At 47.2% G+C, this 10,000-nt stretch overlaps 2 protein-coding genes across 2 annotated transcripts in view; one reads left to right on the top strand and one right to left on the bottom strand.

The window, feature by feature from the left end:
- Positions 1 to 3,119, bottom strand: part of wnt10b (wingless-type MMTV integration site family, member 10b) — a 3,771-nt gene extending 652 nt beyond the window's left edge. The window contains exons 1-3 of the mRNA XM_056587024.1: positions 3,046 to 3,119; positions 1,862 to 2,124; positions 283 to 689 (exon numbers count right to left, since the gene is read on the bottom strand). Coding sequence (XP_056442999.1) covers positions 283 to 689; positions 1,862 to 2,124; positions 3,046 to 3,119 — 744 coding nt within the window. The remainder of the gene's footprint in view (positions 1 to 282; positions 690 to 1,861; positions 2,125 to 3,045) is intronic.
- Positions 3,120 to 6,670: 3,551 nt separating this feature from the next.
- Positions 6,671 to 9,848, top strand: wnt1 (wingless-type MMTV integration site family, member 1). Its single transcript, XM_056587032.1, has 5 exons — positions 6,671 to 6,680; positions 6,924 to 7,029; positions 8,525 to 8,778; positions 8,943 to 9,208; positions 9,357 to 9,848. Exons 1-5 carry the CDS (start codon positions 6,671 to 6,673, stop codon positions 9,846 to 9,848), a joined length of 1,128 nt encoding a protein of 375 aa, XP_056443007.1.
- The last annotated feature ends 152 nt before the right edge of the window (positions 9,849 to 10,000 follow it).

Here is a 10,000-nt window from a genome sequence, read left to right as displayed (position 1 = left end):
GGTGGCTACAAAGGTACTCGATACGATCCCTCATGTCTACAGATAAATGTGACTTGGGATAAATTAAAAAACTAGTAACTGGTACAATAGTTTCAAACAAAGGATATCGATGAGATATGTATGTATGCATGTATGCATGCATGCATGTATGCCCGTATGCGTGTATGTTTGTATGTATGTATTCATAGATGCATTGATGCATGTATAGATGTATAGATGGATGGATGGATGGGTGGATGGATGGATGGATGGATGGATGCTCCGGAGGCCGTCTCCTCTCACCTGCCGCCCCACCCTGTTGTTGTGGATCCTCATCCGGGCGTGGATGTCCCGGGGCGACCCCCGCGAGTCCAGCCAGTCCCGGGAGAAGCGCTCCCCGAAGCGGGTGTCGTGGCTGCAGCCGCCCCACTCCCAGGTCTCCTGCACGGAGCTCCCCTGGTCGGGCGGGGGCCTCAGCAGGACGGAGGGGCCGGCGGGGTGCGGGCCGGCGGGGGGGCGCGCCAGCCCCCCGCCCTTCTGCAGCGTGCGCAGCTGCAGCTGGGTGAGCTTCATGCGGATCTTGTCGTCGTCCAGCCGGCGCTTGGCCTCGCAGCCGCAGCCCTGCAGCTTGCCCATGCTGCAGGCCGAGGACACGGAGTGGGCCACCCCGGCCGCCAGCAGGGACAGGGAGAAGGCGCTCTCGCGGAAACCTGCGGGAGGCCGAGAAACATCCGTCAGGCCCATTTGGTCCATTCAGGGATTTAGGGCTCGTCTCATATGAGAAACCTTTCCCATACGCCGCTGGAATACAGATACAGGAAATTAAAGAAGAGGGGTTTCTGCTGTGTTCTTGTACCGTTCTTTTGTTTTTCTTCTGCTGACGTAAAGGATGGGCCCTCTCCCATTCCTGATAAAACCTGATTGTTGTCTCAAAGCGCTTCAGCCTTCACAGACTCACAGCACTTTTGTCTGCCGAATATATCTCAACTGATTGATTTGGTCATCACATTCTTCCTAAAATGTCAAACAAAAGGAAATCTACGACGACAGGCTCTTCGACTGGTGTTTTAATGTGCTTTGAGACACAAATGTAAACGAACAGTAATTGAGGTACCCAATATATGCGTCACACAGACAAGCAATACTTGCTGGAGAAAACCCTTGTCACTTTTGATCATTTCATTTACGGATCTGTCAGCAATGATAGGAAAGCAGCCGGCTTATCCTGGAGAATCAAAGAGGGGAATCTCAAACAAGGGCCTTTTAAGCTGGGGAGGCAGGGGTTGATTTCTGGAGCTTTGGGCCGTGTCACAAAAGTATCATAACAATTCAAGAATTGGTAGGAGGCAGGATACCGATTGCCATGGTGACAGTCGTCTCAAGTACGGGGTTAAACCCCCAATGGCTGCAGCCTATATGCTTGCTTGAGCTCCTCCTGAATGTTCTGTTATGAAGTTGATATATGAAAGCGATAAATTGTCTTACAGGTATCCAGGTAAAACGCACACACACTAAATTCAACACTTACACCCATGCTAATCATCCCCCCCCCAATCTCACACACTATTAAGACCTAGTGGTCCTACATGGTAAATGGACTGCTTTTTTCTAACCAGTGGCCACTCAAAGCACTTTGCCTAACATTCACCCATTCATTCACGCATTCACACACTGACGGCGGAGTCAACCATGCAGGGCGACAGCCAACTTGTCAGGAGCAATAAGGGTGAGGTGTCTCGCTCAGGGACACCTCGGCACTCAGCTGGGAGGAGCTGGGGATCTAACTAGCAACCTTCCGGTTACCAGCCAACCCGCTCTACCTCCTGAGCCACATGTTGCCCCAACATGGGTGGTGGCCCACCCTCTCTCTTTCGGCCCCTACCCCTGTTGAGGATGGCGCTCTGGTGGGGAAGCTTCCCGTGGCCCTCCAGCGAGGAGCAGTTCCACCGGTGCTCGCGGAGCTGGTGCTGGCACTCGTGGACCGCCACCTGGATGCCCTGCAGGGCGGAGGCCGTCACGTCGGGGCTGCGGACGCACATCCGCATCTGGCGCTTGCTGAGCCCGGCCAGCCGCAGACACACCGAGTTAGGTGTCAACACTGGATCTCCTGCCCCCTTGAGGCCGAGTATGTCGTTACACAGCACCCTGCGGAGAGATTGATGGGCGGAGGGGAAGAATGGAGCACAGACAAGCAGTGACTGAGAGTTCATTACACTTGGTGCAAGACCCATTTGTCAACTGAGTTGGGGTATTTTGACGGTGATTGTCCGCAAAAGCAAGTTGAAGATTTGAAAAATGTAACTGCACATTAAGTTACAAAGTTACTTTTGCTAAAAGATTGTTTGTAATTGGGGTATTGCTAGTAATTATTCAATAAATGAATTCCATTTGTATGTTCCCTTGGAGATTCCTGAATCATATAGGTGGCACCAGATATTAAATGAGAAAATGACTAAAGTATAACATATGTATAATGAAGAACCAAATAACCTTTAATCTGCATTATATTAAGTATATTCTTATTATTTTAAACCCGTATCAAAATGTTGTCAATGTGACATCCTCTTAGCAACATGTTATTACATTAAAATAAACGGCAAACATAGACCTTTACGCTTTGATAAACAAATTCAAATATTTTTGCTTTAAGATCTAATCAATATTATTAAATTATCTGCACCCAATCAAACCCAGACCTGAATCTAGGGCGACATAACGCGCAATAACGTGCCATAACGCCGAATAACGCCCCATAACGCACCATAACGCGCCATAACACACCATAGCGCACACTAACGCACTATAACGCGGCTTAACATCCAATAACGCACAATAATGCCCCATGAAGCGGTAATGCTCCAAAACGCATCATAACGCACCAGAATGACACATACCGGCAAATAACCAAAACGCACCATAACGCACTATAGCGCATCATAACGCACCATAACGCGCCATAACTCACCATAACGCACCTTGGCTCCCCATAACGCACCAGTACGCACCGTAACGCACCACAACGCACATGCAACATCAAACTCTCCTGGAGCTCTCAAGCGCACTTACGTTAATGCAGGTGACATAAGCGCTGCTGCCAAAAGCACGAATTGGTCCCAACGGAGTTTTTGTGATAGCTCCATTTTGAAAAGTCTCTTTCCCGTCGTGACATTAAAACAATAGTGTAGAAGTCACGTAAGCAGAAAGAATTGAGGAAAAGTGTTATCGATGCGCCTCCAAGCCAACGAAGAGAGCAGACAGAGCAGAACAGTTTGGGGTGCGCGTAGAGACGGGAGGGAGACAGCAGAGGGGAGGGGAGATGCAGCTACCAGGAAAATACTGGCCCATAATAAAAAAAAAAACATTAACGCTTGGCTATGATATTTTTGGTATATGGTAGCGATGTTATTGTGTAAAACGTATTCAAATGAGCAGCACGTTATTGTAGCCTATAGCATTACAAGTCAAAGTAAATTGAAGTTCTCTGAGTTGCATGGGGGCTCTAAAGATAAAAAAAAAACTATGAAAATATGTATACTATAGAAATCAATGATGTTGGGTTCATACAGATCATATCTCGGTTTTGGGAGAAGGAAAACAGATTTAATCTTTTTGTGTGTTCAAATGCTACAACTCCTTAAGGATGGGTTGGTTTACAGACGGCTTGGGGGAGGGGGGGCACTGTACAGGGAGGCGGCAGCAGGCAGGCGCGCAGCCCACACAATACTACACATTGGTCTCCCCGCCACCCCCCCCCCCCCCCCGCCCCAACTCCCCCCGTCCCATCCTCCCACACTCATCTCAATCTCAGCGTCTCTTGTTCTTCATTATTGTGTCTGAAACAACTTCACTCTTCCACAGACGTGTCTCCTGACCCTTCATCACAACACGGGATAGGCCTATTGGTCCCATGGTATTTTAAATATATTTTAAATTTATACTTTTAGAACCAAATCAATGAAGCGCCACAAAAACAACTAATCCGAGCTATTATTTATCTAATTTTTTAAAGATTAACAAACATTTCTTTGTTGGAAAGGAACATCTGAAAGGCTCCCGAAACTGCGGATTTTTAGGCCATGAAGGAATTAATTTAATTTAATTCCAAGACGACATGGATCTATCAACAACTATAGAAAATGTTGCTGTTATTTTCACAAGTATAACCAATTTTCTACTCATTAATGTATATATTTATTCCATACTAATTCGTTCAATTCAATTATAGGCCTATTTGAAACAGGACAATATAAACAGAATCAACAGGTGACACAAAGGAGCATCCAAAACTCTGAATGTGTTTTCGTCTACTTAAACAATAATGGGTCATATATAATTACGTATAGTATCATGAACGGAGGCCTATAGATAGAATGAAGTTAAAACCCCCCTCAAACACGCACAGTGACACCGACCCTCCGTCTAATCTCTCTCCATCCCCTAATCCGGGCCAATGAAAAGTGCATTAGCATTCTGCCATGGCGTGTATATCTAAGTGGCTTAAAAGTGATTTGAAGTTGATTTGTATATAAAAGGCCTCCCTTTATCCGGATTGAGACTCTAATCTGCTCCGGGTCGCATGACTGCTCCAGGAAACCCGTTTGTGCACCTAGATGGGAGCATGGGGAGAGTAAACGTATAAATGCCTGTCATTAAATCCCTCTTTACAAAAACCCCACTTCCTTTTACTGTCACCCCAGAAAAGCGGAGAGAGAGAGAGAGAGAGAGAGAGAGAGAGAGAGAGAGAGAGAGAGAGAGAGAGAGAGAGAGAGAGAGAGAGAGAGAGAGAGAGAGAGACGGGGGAGGGAGAGCGAGAAGGAGAGAGAAAGAGAGATAGAAGGGGAGAGAGAGAGAGGAGAGAGAGAGAGACAGAGACAGAGAGAGAGGGAGAAGAAAGAGGAAGATTATTGAACCTACTTCTCCGTCATCATTGTATGAATAGCCGGATAGGTAAATGATCAGATGCATGTCGTAAGGAAACATTCCAAACCACGGCTGTGGTTCGGAATGAATGTTTCATGACGACATTTTGGGCCACGAGAAACCCTGAGGGAATTGAACTCGCAGCAGCCTGGGACCCACTGGTTCACTGTGGTTCTATGATTAGACTGCTCCGAGGGAGGTCTGCACACCAGATGTGTGGAATGGTTCTATTCTCATTCCCAGTCCCCTACACCCCCTCAGATCATTCATCAGCATTGTGATCGTCATAATTCATACAAGATATTACGGCTATTCTGAAGATTTAAATTGTAATTGGTCAATGAATGCGCTTTTCTTAATGAGTGTAATTATTATGTAAAGTACTAATAATAATAATTTATTTTAATAATTTATATTTCTTCTAGTCATAGGATATGTGAAGACACCTTGTTGTGTGTGTGCGTGTGTGTACGTTTCATTTTTCTAAATGAAGATATGTTTATAAAGCCCAGTAAAATCACTAAGTTACTGAACATATTGGTAGTGTGTGTGTGTGTGTGTGTGTGTGTGTGTGTGTGTGTGTGTGTGTGTGTGTGTGTGTGTGTGTGTGTGTGTGTGTGTGTGTGTGTGTGTGTGTGTGTGTGTGTGTGTGTGTGTGTGTGTGTGTGTGTGTGTGTGTGTGTGTGTGTGTGTGTTTGCGTGTGTGTTTATATGTAGCCTATGTACATATAGTGTATACGTGCATGTCTACGAGTGTGTTGTTGGAGAAAGAAGGAGGAGACGCGCGGTTTGGGACCCGACCACTGAGTCAAAGAGATGGCTCATATTCCGCTGTACTGTACCGGGACACTCCGAGCAGAAGCCTGCAGACGCACCCAGCCGGGCGCACCCACAGCATCTAACGCTATCTTCAGGGGGACACGTACTGACTGGAGGAGCAAGATCAACGCACCCGGATTATTATACTTCTTTTTTTTTTACTCCAACACACAGGATCACTGAATCGATCGTTTGAGAAGATTCGTCTCAGTAATAGGCGCAACTCTGTGGATTTTTCTATTTTCCCCATTTCTCTCTCTCTCTCTCTCTCTCTCTCTCTCTCTCTCTCACACACACACACACACACACACACACACACACACACACACACACACACACACACACACACACACACACACACACACAGACACACACACACACACACACACACACACACACACACACACACACACACACACACACACACACACACACACACACACACACACACACACACACACACACACACACACACACACACACACACACAGACTCGCTCACGTTCTCCTGTTCTGTTGTTTTTTTTCCCTTCATTCATTGTCCACCCTATGAAGAGCATTAACTATCCCTCCCTCCAGTCCCATTGAATGGGGTGCGAAAAAACAGAGGAGGGAGATGAGAGCTCCAAATCCCTTTTTTATTCCCTTCGTAGCGCTCTCAATAACAGAAGAATGTCTTGCCCATCAGTCACCGAGGGGATCAAGACTCCGGGACGGTCCCACGCGCTCAGTGCGACGTGCAGAGCATCACTGAGAGTGACAGAGTGAAGAGGGACAGAGTGGAGAGGGACAGAGTGACAGAGTAAAGAGGAACATCAGCATCCTCCTGGCCTCCTGTGCACTTCACGCGAGCACAAGGAGTCATTTAGCAACCTGTCTCTCCACTTCACATCCCCTTTTTAGTCAATTAGGTCGCTGCACTCCTCGACTTCCCCGAGACGCCCTGAACTACAATGTGGTGTGGTAAGTCGCCTTTACACTTTACACCTTTGCGATAGGATAAGGCTGCATTGCTTGTTTAACAATTCGATTTGGCTGCAATTAAACATGATAAATAACTTAGGCTATTCAAAGTCCGCATATTATCATTATTTATTCTGAGGAAATCCATTTTTTTTATGTGTGTTACAATCTATTGTATTTGGATGTAGCCTACGCCAAATAGCTCTGAACGATCCTGTTCTCACGCACTCCGTTTGACTGTAGACACCATGCGGAGCCTGGCGCTGCTCCTGGGGGTGAAGGCGGCGTGCATCCTGCTGGTGTCCTCGCTGGCCGGCACGGGGGCCGTCAACAACAGCGGCCGTTGGTGGTGAGTTACCTTCAGTGGTTATAACTTACATGCATCATAGTCATAAATATATGTTCTGCTCAGCCCTTTGAGACTGTACCGGTGATTAAGGGCTATACAAATACAACTTTATTTTATTTTATTTTATTCAATTTAATTAGATTTCATTTGATTTAAGTTGTAGTGCACTCAGTCAGGGATTGTGAAAAAGACTCATGCGCATTTCAAAGAAATAACATTTTCGTTTGCCATTTGTCAACTGCAATGAAAGGGTATAACGCCAAGGAACGTGCAAGGCAAGGCACTCGTTTTAAGTGTTTGATGACTGAAGCAACAAATATTTTTTTATAATAAAGGTTACGGAAATAATAAAGGTAACAGAATACTGTGTTGTCAGTCCCGACTGACCATAAAATATTCTGGAACCTTTATTATTTCCTTTTTTATACATTCAGCCTTATATATATTCCTTTCTTAATTTTTTCATTACTTATTCTTCTTGAGTTTTCTTTTTCAAACAATTGGAGGTTATAACAAATGCTAATTTACTATATGACTTGGAGAATTGCATACTATTTTAATTGGTTAATGTTTGTGTAATGCCTTCTTTTTAATCAACATGTCAAAATATGTTGATGATTTGCTGACTTTCACGGTTAAACATTAAATTATATTAGCTGCGTTAAATATTCTGATCATACAATGCAGATTGTTTACCTTCTTAGAGCCCCCCAATCTAGTTTCCCCTCCCTTTAAGTCTCTCTTGCCATAGTTGAAAAGCCGTTTATCATAAATCAACCGCATTACCTCACATGAGGCTTTTCCAGGAAAACAATTTCCAAAGCAAACAACACAATATGGGAATAATTGAATGGTTCCCTGATCCAGAGATGGGAGGCCCCCGGGAGCTTTCACGGTTGACTGAAGCAGAGAGTTGATTAACAGGCCAAACAGAGCCATTTAGCCTGGACCCGCATTGAAAACATTAGAGCTTTGACACAATAATGCTTGAGCTAATTCTCCTAGCTGTCTGTCTATCGAGCCCAAATTTATAACATATTGGTAATATATTTGTTCATCAACAATGCATGTATGTTTTCTATATGTGTTATAACACAGCTCATAAACACCTAGGGGTTGATTTCATGTTATCGCTCTTTTTCAATGATAAACCGCAGCAGACTGTTTAGTGATTGAATGCCGTGAGCTGCTTTCAGTGTCTCAGGTGGAAGCAGGTAACAAGCCTGTGGCTTCACACGCAGGACACTATCGGACCACCAGTCACCACTTGCAAAGCATTATTTAGCCACATGGGAGGACCACATTAATTAGAGTTAGATACACTTTTATTATTATTTTGTTTTGCAAAAAACAAATATTTGTAATCACAATGTCACGTGACTACAAGGGTTTGTGCGGCTCCACCTCATTTACAGAGTCAAGGTGGTCCTCAGAGAGTGCATGATACTTATAGAGCCTGATCGCTAACCGGTCCTCTCCCCTTGTTCTCTGCCAGGGGCATCGTGAACGTGGCCTCCTCTGCCAACCTCCTCACCAACTCCAAGAACGTCCAGTTGGTGCTGGACCCCAGCCTGGCCCTGCTGAGTCGCCGCCAGCGTCGGCTGATCCGGCAGAACCCTGGCATCCTGCACGCCATCTCCGCAGGCCTCCACACCGCCATAAAGGAGTGCAAGTGGCAGTTCCAGAACCGGCGCTGGAATTGCCCGACCACCCACAGCCCGGCGGTGTTTGGAAAAATCATCAACCGTGGTGAGTCCCTATCCACTCACCAGACGCAGTGATGGGGCCAATCAGCGGTCGGGGTCATCCCATTGAATGTCTAATAAGGTCTAAACAGTGCTCACTGCTTGTCTGAGTAAAGATGTGGCTCTGGATCGGGGTCTGATGGAGAGGCTTTGATGTCGTCACCGCAGGTTGCAGAGAGTCTGCGTTTGTGTTTGCCATCACCAGCGCCGGGGTCACCCATGCGGTGGCCCGCTCCTGCTCAGAGGGGTCCATAGAGTCCTGCACCTGCGACTACCGGCGCCGCGGACCGGGGGGTCCGGACTGGCACTGGGGCGGCTGCAGCGACAACGTGGACTTTGGCCGCATGTTCAGCCGGGAGTTTGTGGACTCCAGTGAAAGAGGCCGGGATCTACGCTACCTCACCAACCTGCACAACAACGAGGCCGGGAGACTGGTGAGGACTCATTCATGACGAATAACGCTCAAAATGAGACGTGCAATCCAATGATCACCCCCTAGCATCAAACCCAATCTAAGGCACACCCCTGTTAGCCTAGACCCCTGTAACGCCTGTGTTGTTTTCTGTCCCCGTTTTTGTGCAGACGGTGTCATCCGAGATGCGTCAAGAATGCAAGTGCCACGGCATGTCGGGCTCCTGCACGGTGCGCACCTGCTGGATGCGCCTGCCCAGCTTCCGGGCGGTGGGGGATTATCTGAAGGACCGCTTCGACGGCGCCTCCAGGGTGGTGTACGCCAACAAGGGAAGCAATCGCGCCTCCCACCGCGCCGATCCCAGACACCTGGAGCCCGAGAACTCGGCCCACAAACCGCCCTCCACCAAGGACCTGGTGTACTTTGAGAAGTCGCCGAACTTCTGCTCTTACAACGGCAAGACGGGCACGACGGGCACGACGGGGAGGACCTGCAACAGCTCCTCTCCCGCCCTGGACGGCTGTGAGCTGCTGTGCTGCGGGCGCGGGTTCAAGACCCGGACGGAGTTGGTCACTGAGCGCTGCCACTGCACTTTCCACTGGTGCTGTCACGTCAGCTGTCTGAACTGCACCAGTACACAGACTGTACACGAGTGTCTGTGAGCAAAGCTGGGACAAAGACTCACACCCGTTTCACGGTTGGCATTCGAATGCACCACGGGTGATAAGACCACAACAAGACACTTCAAAACAGGCACGTCAACTGGCTACTTCTAAAATTGGCTCCCATCCATTAGTTTTAACGTGTAGTAACA

The sequence above is a fragment of the Gadus chalcogrammus genome, chromosome 1 (assembly GCF_026213295.1).
Source record: "Gadus chalcogrammus isolate NIFS_2021 chromosome 1, NIFS_Gcha_1.0, whole genome shotgun sequence".
NCBI lineage: Eukaryota > Metazoa > Chordata > Actinopteri > Gadiformes > Gadidae > Gadus > Gadus chalcogrammus.
This window is presented reverse-complemented; position numbering and strand designations above follow the sequence as displayed.

Excerpts from the sequence above, each read along its gene's own strand:
- wnt1 (XM_056587032.1), top strand. Across the intron at positions 8,779-8,942 it reads TGGAAAAATCATCAACCGTG|GTTGCAGAGAGTCTGCGTTT; the intron begins GTGAGTCCCTAT and ends TCGTCACCGCAG. Across the intron at positions 9,209-9,356 it reads ACAACGAGGCCGGGAGACTG|ACGGTGTCATCCGAGATGCG; the intron begins GTGAGGACTCAT and ends GTTTTTGTGCAG.